At 33.4% G+C, this 22,812-nt stretch overlaps 1 protein-coding gene across 1 annotated transcript; it reads right to left on the reverse strand.

The window, feature by feature from the left end:
- Positions 1-1,530: 1,530 nt before the first annotated feature.
- On the reverse strand, positions 1,531-22,589 carry LOC118198649 (uncharacterized). The gene is made up of 3 exons (XM_035370391.2): positions 22,460-22,589; positions 18,697-18,724; positions 1,531-5,022 (listed from the first exon to the last, which is right to left on the reverse strand). The coding sequence occupies exons 1-3, from the start codon at positions 22,505-22,507 to the stop codon at positions 3,611-3,613; spliced, it is 1,488 nt and encodes a 495-aa protein (XP_035226282.1). The 5' UTR covers positions 22,508-22,589; the 3' UTR covers positions 1,531-3,610.
- Between the last annotated feature and the right edge of the window lie 223 nt (positions 22,590-22,812).

Here is a 22,812-nt window from a genome sequence, read left to right on the forward strand (position 1 = left end):
GCAATTTAAGTTATGCTTATCAAATTAAAAATTATGTAGCATTAAATTATTGACAAATATGAATAAAATTTTATCAAATTATTCATCAGTGTAACAGTAAGTCATGCTTAGCACTGTCTCAAAATCCAAAATATTAAAGACTCGCTGATATGGGAACTATTAAAGCAATTTTTTCTAAAAACTGTTCATTAATTTTGAAATTTCTAAATTGCATGCTTGACAGAATTGCCTCAGTAATTGGCATTCTAAAATGTTGTGTAGTTTTGTGCGAAATATTATTAATGTTTGTAATCTTTCAATTAATTTGATGCTTGAGAGATTAGATACCTGTCATTTGGTTTTTCTCATAAGTATATATTAGATCTGAAAAATACTGCTTTTTTAACTGGAGAATAAAATGTGAAACTCCATGAAAATAAAGTTGCGTTCATTTTTTATAAAATATTTATTAGTTGCTCTTGCATTTAGAAGCTTTCCCTATAATTTGAAATTAAATTTATTTTGTTAAATTTCGTAGCAAAATATATTATTTACAAGACTCGTTTTTTTAAGGAGTAATATGTCACTACAGCAGTAGCATATGTTAGGTATCTGACCTTTTCTTACTAATTATTGTTTTTAAAAATTAGAAAGCTTATATATTTATCAATTAAATATATCACCAGTTCAAGCTATCATCCACCTATATAGAAATAATGTATTGTGTTTGTAATTTTTTATTGGAGAATTTATTTACTAAGTAATCATGTTCATTTATTTGTAGTTAAGTCCCACTTATTTACAATAGACTGCTTTCATTATACTTTCTCGTAGTGTGAACTTAAATTTTTCATGAAACATTTTCTAAGTATTTTTTCATACTCATTAGGGTATCCTTCCCTTCCTCCCGGTTAATTAAATTGTCAAGTTTCTCAAGCTCAGTAATTTTTGTGCGGTTTAAATTTTTAACAAGGTACATACAGGAATAATCAGTCTAGTTCAATACACACTGGTATCGGAAAAATGCAAGTCTCATTTTTAGTAATTTCTTTCAACATCAACATTTATTTGCCACATGTTGTTCCATTAAGCCAAATTGCAAGAGATTGGGTATATTGATTTTTGTAGTCACTAAACTAGCATTAAAAAAAGATCACCTTTGCATTGCAGAAGATATACCTCTATAAACAATGTGAATATTTAAATGATAATTGAAGTTATCTAAATTATCTAAACATTCCAACAGCTCTACACACATAACTTTCATGAGTGACCTGTTATTTCAGTTTGTTGTTGCTCAGAAATGAATTACATCAATTAAGCTTTATAAACTAATTTTCTTTCCTTTAACATAATTCTTATGCTGTCATCTGCTATTTTCTTCTTTATGTTTAAGGAATAATCAGTTTTTTTGCAATGTAAATTTTCAGTGCTGTACACTTTGATGAAATGTTTATCATAAGTAGTAACTAAATAATTGAAACTGCTGAATGTGTTTGTATTTACAATCACACTAATTGAAACACATAAAAAAAAACTAAGAAAACAAGCTCTTCCCAACAGCTTTTTAATAATATCATGGATTTAGAAAAATAGTCAAATTAAATATTACACAGAGCCTCAAAATTAATATAAATCAGAGCTTCTTAAATTTTTTTCAGTCATGACCCCTTTTATCACTGAGATATATATATATATATATATATTTTTTGCGACTCTTAGACCCCATAATTTTTACAAAAACTTTGTGGAACTCCATAAGCATTGCTCAAATCCGACATATGCGTGAGTGAAACCGTCAATTTTTTTCACTTGTAATATACTATTGCAGTTAAGTCATTAAGTTTAATTTCTAATTTTAAGAAATAGAACAATGTGAAAATTTTAAATATGTAACAGACAAAATGACAGCGTGCAAAGCAAGTAAAATGAATGTTTATGTTATAAAAAGAAAGCGTCAAACGTTCTCGTTTTCCTTTGTCTGTATTGTCTTAGCTTTATCTATCTTCAGATACATTGTGAAAAAGTATTTGGTAATTGTGACGTTATTATAATAAGTTAAAGAAATATCAAAACTGCTAAAATTTTTGGCAATTACCAGTTTAAGGAACTCTAGTATAAATGTACATATGTGCTGCAAGTGACAAAATTATGTATTTTTTAAATTAGATGTCTTGATTTTTTTAATTAGATGAATTGAAGCCTTCTTTTTTCTCAGCAAAATTTATGCCAAGCAGTCATGTATGTTACTTCGTAATTCCCTTTTCATTCCACTCTTATGTTGTCATAGGTCACAGGAGCTTAAGTGACCAAGTCAGAAACTGAAGTCATTTCCAGTAGCCAGGACAAGCTGCTGCAGTAGAGTAGGTTCATTTATCTAAAGGTAATAGTATTCCTATGGCACTGTTCTTTTTACTTTAGTCAAGAAATTTATTTATGATTAATACAAAGCATTGGCTTCTTGGCTAACCTAGCTAGTTCAAAATTTGCATTACTATTATTATAGTATTAGAGCTATGATTTTGTTCAAAAGAGGGCCAATTTGAGATGCATTGGTGCTGTGTGTCGCACTATATTAAGCTATATGTAGCCATTACTAATAATTTGATATCTGCCCAAGCTAATGACCTCATTACCTGCTGGCTTGCATTTTGCCATCATTGGTTAAATGATTATCATATGCTGTTTGAAAAGCTTTTTGTTTATGACAGAACATGTATATCATGAAAATCATGATCAAGAACATATGTATCAGGGAAAAAATCTTTGATAATAAATATTTTTAGAGAAGAATAATATCCAGTTTCTTTTTTCTGTTTAATAATTTTTAATAGGTTAATTGTTTGAATCCTGCTCGTGCAAAGTCTATGTCCTTTTAGAAGAAGGCTTTGTATTTAGTATCTGTACATAAAATCACACAACTGATGTGGGTGATTACTCTCCACATTAACTTACCTGCTCATTCTTAAGATGTCTTTCATATTTAATTATGCATAAAATAATCAAAATTTCACCTTTTTATTTATTTACATACAAAACAACCATGCTGTTTGTAAATGAACAAATTAAAAAAATTAATGTATAGATGATTATTCTCACATGCATGAATTATGGTAGTATATAAATTATTATTATCTTACTTTGCAGCTATTGCACAAGTATTAGAAAAAACTTGTTTTCAAACTAAGTGAATTTTAGGTCATTCAATATATATATATATACACACACGGGCATATGAATTGGTACTGTATTTATTGTATTGAAACAATATTGATTATGTATCAACATTGCATTACAAATTGAGCAGGTTTTTAAACTGTATTAGATTGGCATACATTATGATTTAGAATTTCTGATGTGTTTTGCATAGTTGTAGACATTAGAATTATTTTTTATTTAATTTTCCAAATGTAAATAATCTCATGTTAATTACAGTTGCTGTATGTTTTCAAGAATGTACGACTCTGTAAAAGTAACCATAAGAATTCCTACATGCTTCTAGTTCATACAATAAACATATTTTTTATATTTGAAGAAATGCTAAAACTAGTATGCATGAAGCAAAGGAAACATTTTAAGAATTTTATGTATGACTATACTTAAAAGTAAAGTAACTGCCATTGCAAGTAATTTAACAGGCATCATCTAAATTTTTGTGTAAGTGTATATGTGGCAGTGCATTTTGCCAATCTTTGTATTTAGTATCTTTTGGAATATAAGATGAAAGCAGTTTTTTCCAGTCAAAATATTTTTCCTTGTTTCTTTTCATGTAGTCTGGCTTTGAGTCAAATTTTGTGGCACTATTTGATATGTGTCTGGCAGGGAATTTTTTCCCATTTTTGGAAATTCTGGAATGATCTTTCTCATCAGTGTCTGGAAACCAATTTTGCATGTTAAAATGAGTATTAACTGGTTGATTTGCTTCATAATTCCACTGTTTTCTACTATCCATCCAATTATAGCTGTCTTGAGGATTGAACTTTGGGAACCAACGATTTTTTTCATGATAGGGCATACCAACAAGAAATGGCTGTCTGTTTTCATCATTGAAATAATACTTCTGATATCTAGGTAATATTTCTTCATAATCTGCTAGCATTTCTTGCAAGTTTCTTTCTGTGTCTTCAGTATCGTAAACGCTTCTAGTTGACTTTGTTTCTTTGTCCTTTGTACTTTCAGTGGGAGTAAAATTGCTAGTAGTAGTAAAGTGCTTTGATTTGTGTTTCTTTTTCTTCTCAACTTTAGTTATAAAACTGGTAGAATCTGTTGAAGCCCACTTATGGCTTTTTAATAACCATGCTTTCCAGTTATAATTTTCAGCATTATTGGTTGAAGGTAACCTATGCGTTTTTAGCAGCTTAAATTTTTCTTCAGTAGTACTGGAATCAATTGGAGACAATTTATCAAGTAATCTATTTCTCCAGTCACTTTCATCAGAAGTAGAATTTATTATGGGCAGTCTGTGGGTCTTCAACAGCCCATTCTCTGGATCAACATGATTTCCAGAACTGGAGGAATCTTCTGGAGGTATTCTGTGAGTTTTCAACAGCTTATCTTTCCAATCAAATTTAGTATTATTATTAGAAGGTATATATTTGTTTGACAGCCATTTTTTCCAGTCAAAAGTACTTCCAAAGCTGAAAGCATCTTTGAAGTCATATGATGACTGATAACTGTTTGATAACCATTTTTTCCAATCAAATCCTGGTTTGTAATTGCTAAAACTCTGCTTCCGAGAATACTTTTTTTTCCACTCATGTTCTGTTATAAATGAAGCAGGATAATTTGTAGATGTGCGCTTTTGAGAATATTTTTTTTTCCACTGATGTTCTGTCGTAGTCAAACTAGGATAGCTTGTAGGTGTGTGCTTTCGGGAATACTTTTTTTTCCATTGATATTTTGTTGTAGACAATGTAGGATAACTTGTAGATTTAGGCATTTTTCCATGTGATTTTGTACTAGAATATTCAGTTTTGAATGATCTTGTACTAACTGTTGAAGACTCTTCTGTTTTTGAATGCCATTTCTTCCAATGTGTAGAATCTAAAAGAACAAAATTTGTTATCTTCAACTGAAATATAAAAAATATGATATGAAAGGTATAGCATCAGTGCTGTATTTCTGTTATTTTATATGTATTTTCTTACATAAAAATTGCTTACATTTTATGTATTTTGTCATATTTAATGCTGAAAGCAGAGTTTTGTGGAAAGTTATCACTAAAGGTGCTCAAAAATGGATAAATTAAATAAAGATTAAATGTAAGGAGGTAAATAAAAACTTGTAAGTTAGAGTAAATTATTGACAAATAGTTTAATAAATTAAAAGTGAAATTTTTCTTATTTGGTGTTCCAGCTGGAATTACAATTTCACTCAAAAACTGAGGAATATCAGACCCTGGGTCTGGATGAATTTAAGCCATGGCTGAAAGTACTCTTTCATCATAGTTGCTTCATTTTCATTTGTTTAATTACTGGAAAGTACCGTATTTGCCGGCGTATAAGACGCACTAGCCTATAAGATAGACCCTCCCTTTTTATACACATTTTGAAGGATAAACTTTATTATTGATCATTATAATGAATTTACAGTATTTTAAATATAAAGAAATACAAAGTAATTCTTTCTGCAAACACCCAATCTGTCTGGGAAGGAACACCTTTTAATCTTCGTCAAAACCCAGACACTCATCTTCAGGGCTAAACGAAGAGCCACTTGAAACTTCTAAATCAGCGTATGAGGACTCGGATAACAAATTGTTCTCTGTACCAGTGTTTCTCAAACGCCGGTCCGCGAAATATCTGTCCAAAACCCAAAGTGACATCGGCCGACAACTGATATTACAACTGCACCTACATTACAATAACAATAGTTTACTAGTTTAGAAAATAATGATCGATGATGAAGAATATAACAAAATGGCAACTATGTACCTAATCGCCTTTCAAAAATTGCCGTGCAGTGCACTTAGTACTCCAATGAGTGTGCCCCTGTCTGCCTAGAGTATCGCTGATTACTTGAGTATGCTGAATATCTTGCACGCTTTTAATAACTTCTGAATTTAATACTGTGCTATAACTAACTACTATTTCTGTAACTTTCGGTAGATTAAAAATCAATAACCAGGATGAGTAAGAAGGAAACAAAAGGCACATTACTAAATTTTGTGCAAAGAATGGATTGTCCAAAATCAAGTACGTTGTCCGCCACTTCGAATATAGATGAAGGTGAATATAGTCCACAATCTGCCAAAAAAAAAAGGGAAAAGCTTTGTAAGGCACTATATCGCAGACTATTTGAAATATGGTTTGGTCCTTTGGCCACAATCAGAAGAAATTTGTCCAAAACCTGAATGTGTTGTTTGTAGAGTCTTTCCAATGAAAGCATTATTATGAATTCTGATTATTTCAGTTGTTGCCACTTGAGGGCGAGAAGAGGTTGACAAGTGACGCTTCAGGTATGGTAGATAAGGGATCCTGATTCGCTTGTCCAGGGACCATCACTGATCCGTTTTTATATGCAAGGGTTTTTGTGATTATTTTTTTGTAATATTGTGTGATTTTTCTCAAATATTTATTTACTTATATATATGGTAATTATACTGATATGTAATAATTACAATATTTACTTATCTTTATATTTAAATATGATTGTAGGCAAATGGTAATAAGAATATTACAATTAACTTATGTAGTAGTTCTTGAATACCTTGTAAAAATTTTGGGGGGAGGGAGGGGGAAACCATCGGTCCGCGAACCAAAAAAGTTGAGAAGCACTGCTCTGTACCATCCAGAGCTTTACTAGCTCTTCCTGATTCCGCCAAGTTCTTATCATTTTCTCAGTTGGAGGTGGCCCGAAATGCAACTCTGCAACCGTGTTTCCATGTTCTTTAGCATGCGCGATCACACATAGCTTGTATGCTATGTTATAGTAATGTCGAGGTTGTTTTTGAGCCATAACTTGCCAACAAATCTGAGCAAATTGAACAGTAAAAATTTCACACACTTAAAAGTCGTTCACAAAAGCTGGAAAGTTTAAACGAACCTAGCTGCGATCGTCGATGACAGCGCACGCACATTTACTGAACTCTACGTAACTGTAGTATTCCCACGCTCCGCAAGGAAACAACAAAAATGTCGCATATCTCCGAATGAACTGAATATCGACGTTTAAGACGCACCCAGTTTTTCAGATCTGTTTTCAAAGAAAAAAATTGCGTCTTATACACCGACTAATACGGTAATTCTTAGTAATACTGACCCAAGTGAAAATGTTTTACTACTAAAGATTTTGATTCATAACATATTTAATTTATGCATTTTTTTCAGAGATAGCATTTACAATAAACAGTTTTTCTAGTTGCCTGGGAAAAGAAGTATAGTTATTTGGTAGGACTAAAAGCTGGATAAGTTATGAGGTATTTCTCCTGCCTTCTTAGCATGCCTTCGTAGTGTAGTGGTCAGCATGCTCGGCGCGTATTCGAGAGGTCCGTGGTTCGAGTCCCGGCAGTGGCATTGCCCATTTTTCACATCTCTTGCTTCGAAAAAATCCTAATGTCTCTACAGTGGAACCCGAATTAAAAAAGGTGGTAGATGATGATTCTCCACTACCAGGATTTGTCGATTGTGTCCTCTAATCTCCAGTTGCCCTTTAAAAGGGAGAGCATATAAGGTATTCTTAGCATGCCTTCGTGGTGTAGTGGTAGTCAGCACGCTGGGCGCGTATTCGAGAGGTCCGTGGTTCGAGTCCCGGCGAGGGCATTGCTAATTTTTCACAGCTCTTGCTTCCAAAAATTCCTAATATCTCAACTAAGTTACACGTTATAGCAGGGGTCAGCAACATGGTGCCCACGAAGCAATTTTTAAATGTCCCCTTTCAAATATCTAAGTTCTAAATTTTAGATATTTGGACAACAATTAGCTGTAATTGTAGTGAATAATTTTAGCAAAAAATATTATTTTATCTTTGCCATTTTAACAATTGTTATTGTAGAATTTAACTTATGGCAAAAACTGAATCTTGACATCTAGATAACACTACATGATTAGAGGAATCAATTTTCTACTCCTAGAAACATCTGATTTCGCATACAGCGAACTATTTTCTGCCCCCATTACCATGGAAAAAAAAAGAAATAAGAAACAGAAGACGCATCATTTTTCATGTTGAGTGGGAAGAACAACTTTGTGTCATTTAGTGTAAAGAAAAATGTCTTTGCTTATTATGCAATTCAAGTGTAGCTATTGGTATAAGAATGTAATGTGGAACTACATTTCATCACTATTACAGTGCCCGCCGAACTCCCGCATTTCTGAAAGAGATCCTCTCAATAAAAAAGGTTGCCAATCCGTTTATAACTGTGACTGTAATTGCATAACTCATCTTCATGACTCAATGATATTGTAAAAGGAAATTTTCAGATTTTTGGTGAATGAGTTTTAGCAAATTAAATTTGAAAACAGCCAACTGACTTTAAGGATATTTAATTTTACCTTTATTTGTTCAAGGTAAGTGTGACAGAGCTCAATTACTAACCGTTCGCATGGTTTGGTTTTGGTTGTTTGATTTGATTATCATAACAGGGTTATCTGCCTAAAGGCAGAGGTGCCTTCGTGGAGGATCTTTTAAAGGGAGCTGGCTCGTTTTCCCGTTGCACTGGGAAAAACCATGAAAACGCCCATGCAGCCAGCCCGTTTGCTGGATTTCGAACCCGGGTTTGACTACCAGTGTTCGGATACTTGGCCGTTTGTGAGCATTTATTCGCATGCAAGTGCCCGCTAATGAACATACAATGCTTTAATACTGTCCAATGTGCTGCAATAACTAATGGCACCATGACAAAAACAAGCTGTTGACTTAAGACCAAAGCCGCTGAATAGTGATATATACCGGTAACCAGTGCTCCGCAACCGCTGTGCCTTGAGTTGATACAGGTGCGACGCGGTCAAGTAAGACAATTTTCTAACTTAATAATATTTCAACTGTCCTTCTTAGAAACACAATAACGAGAATAAGTGCAATAAAATATTCGCGTAAAGAGCCTTTAAAAGTTTCATAATTTTATGTGTCATTTCTCTGAAATAATAAATCCCATAGCCTACGACATAGTCCCTACGAAGTCGCCAGATTATTATTAGTTGTGTTGCTGAATTGTGTATAGTTAACGTTCTTCGTGTGATTCATATCTAATTTTTTACTCCTTTAAATATGGATAAATTTTTACGTGGAAAAGATTCGTCTTCACGTACAGATGATGAAGAACGCAAGTGTTGGGGGGAAAAAAAAAACGAAAATGTTGAAAAGGAAGTACAGCGAAGACTACATTTAATATGGATTCTCGTGGTGTAGTGACAAAACGGCTCCAAAGCCACACTACATCATCTGCGGCTATCCGCTATCAAATGAGGCAATGGCACCCAGTAAACTACATCGCCATCTAAATTTAAACCATTCCAGAATTCGCTAAAAAAAGACAATATTTTTAGAGGCGCTTAGAGCAAAATCAAAAACAGGAGCAATTTATGAAAATCGGCCGTTACGGTTTTTCAAAAGGCCTTAGAAGCTAGCTACCATGTTGCAAAATTAATTACACCTCAGAAAAGACCACATACTATCGGCGAAACACTTATTAAGCCAGCCTGCATGGAAATTGTTCGATTTATGTCTGGGCCCAATGAATTTAAGGAACTGAATTAAAGTTTCGTTGTCTGCCGATATTGTCAAAAGACGTATTCACGACATGCCCAGCAACATTTCAGGAACACTGATTAGAAAACAGATATTAATTAAACCTTAAGTTCCGCTACAGCACTCTCTGAGTCCCAGTACCATTAGAAAACGGCTGTATGCCGCCTGATTACAGGGATGCAGACGTGCTGCGAGAAAACATTGATGAGCCATGCTGAATGGCAGTCGGTACTCTTTAGTGATGAGTCTTGCTTTTAGCTTAATGTGGATGACCAACGCATCCACATGCGGAGGCAATGCGGTCAGCGCTAAGATAAATGCTTTGGTATCAAATACCATACGTCCAGAGGGATGGGTGTCATGGTATGAGGTGTGATTTCATGCAATGTCGACTTACTACCGGTCTTCAAAGGCACTTGGACAGCTTAATAGTACACCGATGAGATCTTTTGATCAATGTATGATCCTTCAATCAATGTATGATCCTTTGATGTCTATCGTATCTGAAGCTCGCCCGAGTGCTTTATCCAAATTCCTCATACTGCAAGTATCTCAAGGGCTTGCCTTGCAAACATGGGCATTCTGCCGTGGCCAGCCACATCATCAGACCTGCCAAGATGCAACAAAATCTGCAAAGGAATAAGACAGAATCCATTCTTCATAGGAAGAGCTAATGCAGGACTACGTTAGGGATCTCTAGGACTCCATACTGCGACGTGGGGCAAAATGAATTAGAAATAATGGCTGCCCGACGTTTTGTTGAGAACTTTAATGTTTTTGTAAGTTGTGTAATAAATATTTGTCATACCACTCTAATTTTTTAAGCATTTATTGCTGCTGGTGACTATTAACTTTTTGTCAGTTATTCTTAAGTTTTATTAACAGTTAGTTTTAAGTTTAATTCTGTCCTATTCTTCTTAGCTTGCCATAATAGTTTCTTAGACCTGAAAGCTTATGAAAACTGAACGGCAAGCAACATAGTTTAAAAGTGGAATTTTAGTCTTAATCGTAGGTTTAGCGGAGCTTGCATCGCCTTGGTGCCGTCTTGCCTGCGAAATTCGCGTGTAGTAATCGGGAAGGAGATAGCGAATAGGATTGGTTGTGCTCGGTAAGTTGTTTAAGAAATTACCTATATCCATTCCGGCCCCAGGTGTTTGTAGTTGAGCTTTAGGTTATTATAAATATAGGAATCTTAGCGTCAAGGACGTTGCCTTATTTATTCAAGTTCTGTAACAGAAGAGCTCAATTTAGTTTATGTTGTATTTTATGATCTGTAAAACCACAAGGAATGACTCGTGAAGTTCTGTTTAAATTTTACATTTGAGTTGTATGCTGTATTGATAGTTCAACAGTATTAGATTCTCCAACTGTGTATATTGTAACTTCTCTGGACAACCGTTAAGCCGTAATGTATTAAGGATAAATTTTAAATTATTTTCAAATAACATTTCAATCCGATACTTCCTGTTGGGTGCATTTTTTTCCGGGGAGGGGGGGGGAAGATTAATGTTGTTTCTCTCAGCATCTATTCTCGGTGACTGAACGGCTGCATAAAGTTTTTCGTGGTTTTCCCTCCATATCGTATTATGAATATGGGCCAATTTTCCTTAGAAAGTCCTCCAAGGTTCTTTATCATAGAAGAATTAACTCTAGCATACTTTGTCGTAATTAAGAAATCCAATTATTAACCCAATTAATGGAAAATGAGAAGCACGCCATTTGGAAGTTTTAAGCAAATTCCAATCTTATTGTAACTCTGGTTTTATAGAAAAGCTGTAGAAAACGAAGGAAGCTGGCGCGATAAATAATAAAAAGGAAATTAACAATATGGATAAAAAAAAAGATAGTAAGATGGTATAGATAGCTAAAGTTATCTGTTGAAAAAATATGGTTTAAATGTTTGAGGTTATATTATTATTACTCGCTTCTGACAATACCATGAACGGAAATGGCGATCGTTGTTTCTCGGGCTTATGAAATATCCCAGCTTGAAACACCGATGAAGTTACTTTAACATGCTACAAATATTAGTTTGTTTATCTAACTCTTAAAACGTTTCGGATGATATAAGCCTTTAAGATAGCAGTATTAGGGCATTAAACAATCATTCTAGAGGTTTTTAAAATTATAGGGAATTCTAATGACAACAGTGATAGCAATGTATTATTAAATGGAAGTTTATAGAATTAAATTATGTCTTCTGGATAGGTTATGCATCCCTGAAACTAGCAGAAATGTTTTTCTTTAGAGATCACAGTGTTTGATTGCCAATAATTAAAGTACACTGATTAATCAATTACACGAAATCTATGTAAGAAACATTACAACAAATATTTTTTCATATGTAACACTAAGCAATACTAACTTTTGTAATTATTAAAAAGTATTCATTTTGTTAAGAATAACTATGTTCCTTCTGAAAAATAGCACGTATCTAACAACATGTCAAAGAAAAGCGTTCCAGTTTGGAAGACAGCCTCAGTTCCTTGACAGAATGACATTTTCTGAAATAAATACCTCTTTCAGATGGAGGAGGGGGTTGAATCCTTCGTGAAAAGCAAGATATAAATTTAGGAGAAGGGAGGGGAAACAAGTTTATTCTGGCATAGAATCTAGTATAAAACTTTATCGATTTCGAGAGTAATTGACTAAATCCCAGTTTCTTCTCCTCCTGAATATTGTTTGCTTATTTAGTCGATTATAAAATATCACAGAGAAATTGTCTACTTAAACAGCCATGTCGAGAGCTTTTTAAAAGTATTATCAGACAAGACAACAGTTTTCCCTCAACACTTCTTCGAATGGAGCTTTTCGCGGAATTCTTGCTTCCAGGAATTTTACGTAATAAGGTTCCGTGATTCTTCCTTCTTTCTGATTTATTGACCGACACGAAACGCAGTGTCAAATGGATGTAAAATTCTTCCCTATCATCATCAAATATTATGTCGCAAATACTGTGCTTTTTCGTTCAAACTAATTTTTAGGAAAAACTTCCTGTTGCATTTTGCAAAAAAAAAAAAAAAAAAAAAAATTAGTTGGAGTACGCGATCTATCGTCATTTCAGTCGTTTACGTTGCCGGAGTAAGATGCATCTCTACATTAATGCGGAGATGACTGATATGCATTATTGCCCGTCTAGAGTAGCAAAGGGAACAAGCCGCAGTACAATTGCATTTCCTCAACAGATTTATGATGAAGTAGTTCAAGGAAAATATTTTTTAAGAAGGAAACGTGGAATTTGGAAAAAATATTCCCCCCGTGGTACTGCTATGGTATGGTATATGACTGGTGTTATTGTATTATCTGAAAAATCTTATTTTTCACACATACTCATTCTTTTAAATATTAAATGTCCATGTCCACTGCCTCAGTTGAAAGAAGTTTTTCCATTCTCAGATAGTATTAACAATATCAAATATATAGGTCAGTAATCAAATAATTAAAACAAAAATATATTAAATTTATGTAATATAATATTGTAGAGACATTAGGTTTTTAGAAGAAGGCCGGAGATGTGAAAAATTAGCAACGCCTTCGCCGGGAATCGAACCACGGACCTCTGGAATACGCGCCCAGCGTGCAGACCATTACACCACGAAGGCACGCTAAGAAGGCGGGAGAAATACCTTATAGTATAATTTTAAAAGTTTAGCTCTACTAGTTATGGTTGAATAATTTTTAAATAGTTCGCCTATTTAAGCAATTTAGTAGAAGAATTTACAAAGTATAAAATACGACCCAGCAGCGAGTCATGAGTAATTTTTAGTAAGTCATGAAGATTTCTGAAGTAGTTTGTTTGATTATATAATTATAAATACTCATCAATGATTACTAGTAGTAAAAAGAAGCAGTTGTGGTGTATATTTATTTATAATTCTTTAGTTTGAAAGATAGCTAATATAAATGTATATATCTATGCATGATAAAATTATTTATCATCGATTTATTTAATATTTTCTTTTAGGTATTCTCTTTTGCTCTCAGAAACTATATATTGTGGGTTGCAATTAATTGCAACTGTATACTTATTTATACAATTATTGCAAATTATTAAGCTCATGAAATTAATTGTAACTAATGCAACTATCCACGTCTCGGACGACTTTTATTCTTTGTGGAGAAAATCATTTTAGAGAAATACCATTCAATTCTGATGTTTATTCTCTTAAGAATGCTGGTTACTTTCAGAAGTGTTTGTCTCAGAAATGTGGCTGCCACAAGTATATTCACTAGAATTAGCTATTTAACTTCACCCTCTTCTAATAACCCATTTGGAATCACTAAAGTTTCCGCACAATCAGCTTGTAGAGACATTAGGTATTTTTGGAAGCAGGCAAGATGAAAAATGAGCAATCGCCTTCGCCGGGATTCGAACCATGGACCTCTGGAATACCGGCTCAGCGTGCAGAACCACTACACCACGAAAGCACGCTAGGAAGGCGGGAGAAATAGCTTATATACTTCCCCTTTTAAAAGACGACTGGGTTTATTTTAGGGGACCCAATCGCCAAATCCTGGGTGTGGAGAATCCTCATCCAACACACTTTTTAGTTCGGGTGCCACTGAAGAGACATTAGGTATTTTTTGGAAGCAGGCAAGATGAAAAATGAGCAGTCGCCTTCGCCGGGAATCGAACCACTGACCTCTGGAATACCCGCCCAGCGTGCAGAACCACTACACCACGAAGGCACGCTAGAGAGACCTTTTAAGCTTATCGAGTATATCCTTCGGCACTTTGCATGGAGCTGTAGAGAAGAAAGAGATGTAACGCTTAAAAACTGTGTACTATTAGCTAATAGGTCAAAGACTTTATTATATAATTTTCATGTTTCTTCTCTACAAATCTGAGAAATTGAAATATTTTCGCCTTTTGTTCTTAACTCAAAAAATTTGGTTTGGATTAAAGATTTAGCTGCATCAAAGTGACAAAAATGAGGTTTTTCATCTGTAAGGGCCTTATCAACTGCGCCCTTCCAGTGTTTATTTCTTCACTTACGCAAATTCCAATCAATTATATTTTCTTATCTCTATGCCGAAATTGTTATTTATAAGCTTATGAAGAACTAACAAATTTTCACTTTTATTCTCAATAATATCTAAACCACCCATATCTGTTAAGCTAAGAAATTAAAATAATGTTTGCAGCTAGTATTGTAACAAAATCACAAATACTAGAATGAAATTAAAAAGAGCCTAAATTTGAACAAGTATTCAACCTAACACTATCAAAATGAAGATCGAATTTAGTACGAAGTTCTTTCGAACTTAGCACTGTTTAATGATTTACCGTAACTTCCTCAACCAAAATTTCATGGGGAAGAGAGCACAGCCTACACTCTCTAGATTCGCTCAAATAAAGAAGGTTTTGGAAAGTGTGCGAAGACTAATTCATCTACTATCCACACCCTGACATGCTGGGCAACAACGGCTCACCGCCAGTGTTTGTTAGTGAACAGTTGCTGCACAGCTGAGGTTTATAATTTGAAATTACTTAATTAGGTCATATCTTTTTTCACCGAGACTCGACGAGCGGTTTTAATGGGATATTTTTGGAGAAGGTCTTGCCGGAAATGCTGCATGATGGCCTGGTAGCTATTCACCCCATGGAGGTAGGAAGTAAGCAGTTCTTTTTTTACCTCTATGATTCACCCCAACTATAGTTTCAGCACTCTTGCACATCAGCAGGAGTGTCTAAACCATGGAGGTCTTACTTCCTACCTCCATGGTCTAAACAGAGTATTTCTAGGAAGATGGCTTGTGGGGGGGGGGATTCGTCTCTTGGCCTCCAGTATTAGCGGATATATCCCCAATTGATTTCTTGCTTTGGGGTTAATTACAGAGAGTGAAAGTACCTCTGGTGTTGTCTACAGGTCTTCCTCTAGGAGATTTCCCTTGAATTCCATTCTGACCCCGTCGCAAGAGTCACTGAGACTGCTGCATGAAATCCGCGATAGTTCTCAGATTGTTTTCGTGCATTCGTCGATTAATCAGTGTTGTGAGGTGTGCGTTTATTATACACATTTCTGTGATGTACATGTGCTGTGATATTGTAAACGGTTTAATGGCACTTGCGCGTAAATCATTCACTGCTGGATACGTAATAGTAATTTGTATAGTTTTCTGCCATCTCCTTTCCCTACAAATCACCATCAGCATCTTAATAACTTTTAATTATATTTATAAATTTAGTGCTTTTTTGTTTGGCTGACATTTTAATCACATAAGACATGAAATTTAAAATTAAAAAACGAAAGAACTCAGGTCCATATAGATTGAATTGTCAGCTAAACGCTATTGTTTGCAATAATGTCAAAAACAGAAATGTATCTTGAGCTACATGAACATTGATAATTTGTTATCATCGTTGATAGTTTGTTTCATTGCCTGTGGAAACAGGCAAGAAAAAAAAAAAAAAAAAAACAGTTTGAGAGGAGATGAAATATTTAAAGATAGTTATAATATAATCCTAATAATATCTATCTGTTAAATCAATGCACCATCAATAAATGATTAAGAACTGTTTACCATAAAAATACCTCTGAAAACTTATTAAGGACTGGGAATGTAATTCTTTGATTTGTGTCGAACATAAAATAGAAAATTAGACATTTTCATGTTCGCCTTAACACATACCTGATGGTGTCAATTGGGGAAGAGAGTGACCGTTTTCTCAGTGTTTATTTACATTCTTAGAAATACCTGCTACTTTCAAAAGTAATCACCAGAAGAGGATTCACTGTTCGTAGTTGAAAATGTGCCAATTGCTTCTTTCTTTCATTAATATTTTTTTACATTGGCTATTAGAAAATCCCATTGTACATACGTGACGAGCTTAACATTTCTTTTTGACAAGTTAATTGAGACTAGGCCTGTCTAGACTGCAACCTTGAGAGTCCGCTGGTGTGGCTCCCGTCATATAACTGAAGTATGAACCAAAGGATGAGCACATCATAGATGACGATGGATTTGAAAATGAGAACTGGTTGAATCATTTTCGGTTAGTGTGACTACTTACTTAAGTAATGCGTCCTTAAGACCAAAAATAATTAGTAAATAATATTTCGGAGAATAACAGCGTTCAAAATTAAACTTAAATTGTCGTAATTTCGCCTTAATAACAGCAATTTAATTCACTCTGGAACTCTATCTAGGTAAGGTTACATAAACAGCAAAAATCATGCAGCACTTCATTGATTTAGAATATATTTAAGGAGGTAGAGAAATTATTGTCTCTTGAACGATGGATGGAGATGGATATCTGTCAAATATTTCCTGAAAATGAATAAATGTACTCAGAGAGAACAGATTTCAAGAAACACTAGCTATATTTTGTTACATTTGTTCCTCCGTTGTTAGTTAAGATCAATTTAACTGCGAATGAATAACATCGAGTAAAAATTAAATGTACAGTGCAAAGACAATGTATTTAATTGAAATTTTGTAAATTTTTCTATCTGAAGAAAAATATCTGTGGATATATTTTCGAAGATTTGCGAAGTATTTCAGTGCTTCTCAAATAATCGCTTTCCGTGGTGCCATTTTTTAAATTACATAAAAAAATGTCTGCATAATTTACGAGCAACTTTCTTCCCGTGAATCACACAAAAGTAAAATAGGAACGAGTTCCGGATGAACAAATTCCGGAAAGTCTTGAATATGCTACTGGAAATCATTACTGCATCTATCAAATTAGAGGTCAGTAAGCTAGTATTTAAAAACCAGCCTTTGTATTTCACATTGAAAAAGGATATTTTTATATTTTTTCGCATTTTTTTTTCTTTTTTTTGGATTAAACAGTAAAAGAAATTTTATCATCCGCTGTAGGTTATATTGGGGTCATCATTAAACACTACTTCTCTGTGCGGCCACTGGCTCGTATCTGTCCAACAGTGCAGCCCTCTGCATTTTTTTTTTTTTTTTTTTTTTTTTTTTTTGCCCATGCAGAGCAGAAATTCCGAAAGGTTACACACCACTAGTCCAGAAAATAAGATACCGAAAATTCAAGTCTCATTTACCTACTCTCACGCTCTTTGTCTACATTTCTCTGCTCTTTCATTTAGCAAATGACTGTTTTTTCTTCCTAGCTTACTATTAGTTTTTGCAGGCGTTTACGTGTTTACGGGTCATGCTGAATGACTGCATTCGAAATTTGCGCAAGGGGGACATTATTTTTGCATCAATAAAAGAGGATGTAAGACAGACAGCGAAGAAAATAAGATTAGATGATGGTGAATTAAGTGATAAATTAGCCTTATAAGAGTAGAGGTAAAAACAAGTCTCACCGGAAGTTTCAGAAGAGCTAGGTGAAAAATTACCACAAAAACATTAAAAAAAGAAAATTAAGCCAACTTTACATTCTTCTAGATCATCTTTGGCCATTGCACCGATTCGTTAATAAAACGCTAATGTAAATCATAGAGAGCACCATTTCCTGTTATTAATAACTGCAAAACTTTATATAACAATGTACACAAATAAAAATCACAGACAGACCGTTATGAAAAGAAATAAAACATTCATGCAGTGAGATTGTAACTTTTCAGTATAATGAGAAAATCTAAACAGGTATCTAGTCCATCGTTTTTAAAGTAACACTTTTTGCTATTTCTTTAAATGTTTTGAATATTAAAGTTTTCGTTACGTAAATTTCAGAAAAAAAAAAAAAAAAAAACCTAATTTTCAAACATTTTACATTAACTACCTGAAACTTTGAAAAGGAATCTCATATATTTGCCTGATATTTTTATGTCAATTTATGTCGAAAATATCAGGAATCTAACATTCATGAAAATCAAATGTCTTGTTAATCTAAGCTTCTCTTTCTCGCAGACTAAAATATTTTTAGTTAGCCGCAGCAAGCGAATTACGACATTAATTTCTGGTTTTTATTCATAATATGTATTTAGTTTTCTTTTATTTCTTTCTTTGTGTCTCTAATAAATTATAGTAGAAGTTATACTTATTTAACATCAATATAACTGCGTTTCTCACTTTTTTAGATACATGAAAGAAAAAGAATCTACTGCTTACCATCTTTTGTTACATGCTTGCAAGACACCTGTAAATAAAATATAATTACTTAATTTACATCAAAATACAATATTTTAATAATTTATGTTATAAATTACACAAAACTCATGCAACCGTGGAAAAAAATTCACTATGAGTATCTTGAAAAATGTTTTGCAGTTGTTGTTTTTCCCTCTTAAAAATTTAGAACCAGTTGTTGCTTTTCGCACTTATAAAAACTTAAACTTACAAATCTCGCACAGTTCAGGGTAATCTCAATAAAATATTAATTTATTAGAAAATATTTGTGCATAACATCCGTTATTTACTAGTTCGTTTATGCAATGATTGTTAAGGCAAAAATTCTTTAGTGTAAAATTTCTTAATGGAAAATTCATTTATGTTATGTAAAGTTTTTAATTATCTACATTTTTTTAGTATCTTTATCCAAAGCTTTTTATTTACTTAGAAACTCTTTTATTAAAATTTTATTTATGTGAAGTACGTTAATGTAATGTAAAATTACTCTATGCAACGTTCCTTCAGCCAAAGTTTATTTACTAAACTTTCCTTAACATAAAATCGCTTAAGGCAAACACTTGGTTAACATAAACAAAATTTTAGTCCCAGCAGCGATGTACATGATATACGATGTACATAGGAAGTTTTATCGGCTAACGCGAATTTCGGTTAGCACGAATTACGAACTGTTTTTAAGTCTGTTACTGTCTTGCGACAAGCTAACTACTTGTCCACCATCATGCACCCCGGACCCCACGGTCAAGAAAGCAGATATCAAGGCACTGCAGGCCCTGACTTACTAAGGGTTGTTGCGCCACTTAGTTTTAGGTTAAGAAAAATTGCCAAAAATACGATTCTTACTCTACAAGGAGATTTTGACTACAATTAAAAATTCACTGACTGGATCACTGCTGTTATATTTTGCCGCTGTATGGAGCAAATAATTATAATTTCATGATATGACAGACATTTTTTCCGAACAGTTAATAATCCTTCTGGCAATGCATCACTTCAAGCAAGCTTCTCTTACTTCGATAACTTTCTTAACTAACTGAAAATATCTGCTTATGATTACAAATTCAAATTACAGCGAAATACATATTAAGATATATACTACAACTTGGCGCAATATCTTAATTCGCAAATTTTGGATAGTAAAATCTAGCAATAAACAGTACAAACACAGAAAACTCTGAGTTGAAAAATAAGGCTTCCTAAATTATTATATGTTCCTCTAACCATGTAATTAAACTTCCAGTTGAAACAATAAAATATATTATGACTTCGAAAAGTCAAAAATAGGTTTAAGCTTTAAAAATTATTTCATTCGCAAATTTCGGTTACCAATATCACGGAGCAAATGGTATCGATACAAAAGGTTCTAAGCTGAGAAATTAGGCTACAGACATCAGAATATATTTTTCAGTGCCACATGAGAACGATTTTATAAAAGTGAGTGCGTCGCATCCTATACAGAAATTTTATTTGCAGAAAATACTTTTTTGAGAAAAAAATAATTAGCCATAATGATTTAATAAACAATGTCATAGTACCAAGACTTTTGACATCTCTAGGACGTAAAATTTGGATACAAAATTTTTGAACCTTATTTTTCCACCAAAACCAGAGATTCATAATTTATCGTGTTGAGACATTCGAGTTTCAACAGTTTATTGGATTTCATATTCCTTTGATTACGGCAAAGCATGCAAAAACTGCTTGTCTAACGGCTTGGATACCTTCGTAGAGAACGTTTTAAGAGAAACTGGCTCAAATATTCATATTACATGTGGGGGAAATCAAGATAACGCCCATGCAGTCAGTTCGTTCGCCAAAAGTTAAATTCGAGTCGAACTACCAGTGATCAGCGATCTTATGCATTTTGCCAATGGATGGGCTTTGATACGTCTAAGGTCAGGAGAGAAACAAAGTTAAGCTTTTCTCAACGCTGATGTCACTTACTTGCAGAAGTGGGAGAAACGGAGACACAAAGGGAGTAGGGAGAAGTAACTTTTGAGCCTTTTTTTTTTTTTTTTTTTTTAGAAGTTAGTGCCATCACACAAGAGCAAACCTTATGTAGTAACACTGAAAACTTCTATCTTAATTTTTTTCTCGGGAATATTTCTCCAGCAAACATCTGCCTGGCTTGTACAAATTTCTTTGTGTATTTCCATATGGATTATGGAAAGTATCGCGTCTAGAGTTCTGCATCGCGTATGAGGCTTAAAGCGAATATTTGCAGTGCCCGAAGTACTTGAGCAGCAGTTTCACTGATACTGTAAGGTGCGCCGTATTGCTCACAACTACAGTGTAGTGAACTCTCAAGTGCAGGGGTTCTTAACAGTGGGGGGCGAGGGGATTTCATAGCTTCAGGGGGGAATGAGGTGAGGCTTTTATTTACCTGTTAAGTAATTAGTTTTAGTTTTGGAATAAAAAAAACCCTTTGGTTCAAGTTTTGATATTTATCAACATTTTCTATACCTTTTTCTTGTTTAATTTATAAAACGCATAAAAAATACTCTAATTTAAATAAATGTTATATATAGCTTTCGAATTTTTGAATGTTATATGTAGCTTTCGAATTTTTGAATGTTATATATAGCTTTCGAATTTTTGAAAGGATTTTTGAAATGATAAGCTAGCAATGCTAAAAAAGGTGCATAGGTGAAAAACGTTGAGAACCTTTGGTCTAGTGCATATGATCAAAATTCCCTGTTCGCTTCGTCTCCTACAGAGTAGAGAAGTTAAACAAGTCAACCTTCTATTTGACGAGACATTTATGCTCCTTTGCCGTCTAAACAAGACAATTTAGAAGAAACGGTTTTCAATACTGTCCCAACTTTCTAGTATGAATTGGGGTATAAGTATATTGCTTTATTAAAAAGAACAATTTAAGATAGATTCGAAACAATATATTCCGCTTCTGGTTTGCTACAGAATGGCTCATGCTATGCTTCTCTTTTCACCGGTACCTGTTCGACTTTCAGTTAGGGATCAGATATTAACGAGCGTCATACCATCCACGGGCTGCAGTAATGAAATTATTCTTTCAATTCCAGCCCAAAAAAGAAAATATAGACATTCAAACTTATTCATAATATTTCTTTATAAAGTGTACGCGTGTACAACTACTTAAAACACAATTTTATTTAAAATGCGAAGAATTAATATGTGTGGAAAATTATCAAAATTTTTAATACTTGCTATGCTAACTTAAATAGGAACGAAAAATAATGTAATTCAGAGTTATATTTCGATTTTGAAATTAAAAATATTTCTTAATTTTAATGTTAAAATGATATCCGAAACTTTCGGTGGATTTTTCTTGTTAAATACAAACAATTACTAATTTTGATGCTCTTCTTTCGCTTAAAGAGCATATTTTGAATAATGGTTTTTAAAAAGTTAAACGCATTCCTTAAAGCTTACTTATTCGGTAATTACAATTCTTCTTAAGACGAAAAAGCTATTGTTCGTTTGTAATCCAAAAATATTCATTCCGAACAACATTAAATTATAACTGAATTCTTTTTAATTTAAAACAATATGTGAAGTAATCAAAACATCATTTTATATTTTCGTTTGCTTGAAAATTAGATAACATATTGGTAGATCGGAAATACCCAATGGTTTTCATAGCATTTTAATTCTAAAAAAAATTAAGTTTGTATTAGTTTAAAGATAATTTTTATATTTATTTTATTTAGGAAAATCTTGTATACTTGTAAAAGGAATACTTTCAAGTATTAAACAGTTTACGTACCTGGATAACTACCAAAAATAGGCAAAACACAATCGCTAACTTGAGCATAGTTTACGTTGAATGAACTTCTTCCTTCTGGAAGGTTAGATCATATGATGACAAGTCTCGAAGTTTATATCATATGATTCGAAGTATTCGTTATGAAGAGATGAGTATCATTCTCATATGTAATCTCCTTCTTTATCATTCATTTCTTTGAGAGTTTAGCAAAAGATTGCTCCATTTCTTTTGTCTGAAATCCTTTCGTAAGATCAAGACGTTGTTGACAAAACTCTTATTTTAAGAGGCAGATAAGGTTTTTTCTTAAACCCTGATCCCGAAACAAGTAAATAAATTTATAGAAAAATACTTTT

The sequence above is a fragment of the Stegodyphus dumicola genome, chromosome X1 (assembly GCF_044657685.1).
Source record: "Stegodyphus dumicola isolate Sdum_Otavi_A_Nest chromosome X1, ASM4465768v1".
Classification (NCBI taxonomy): domain Eukaryota; kingdom Metazoa; phylum Arthropoda; class Arachnida; order Araneae; family Eresidae; genus Stegodyphus; species Stegodyphus dumicola.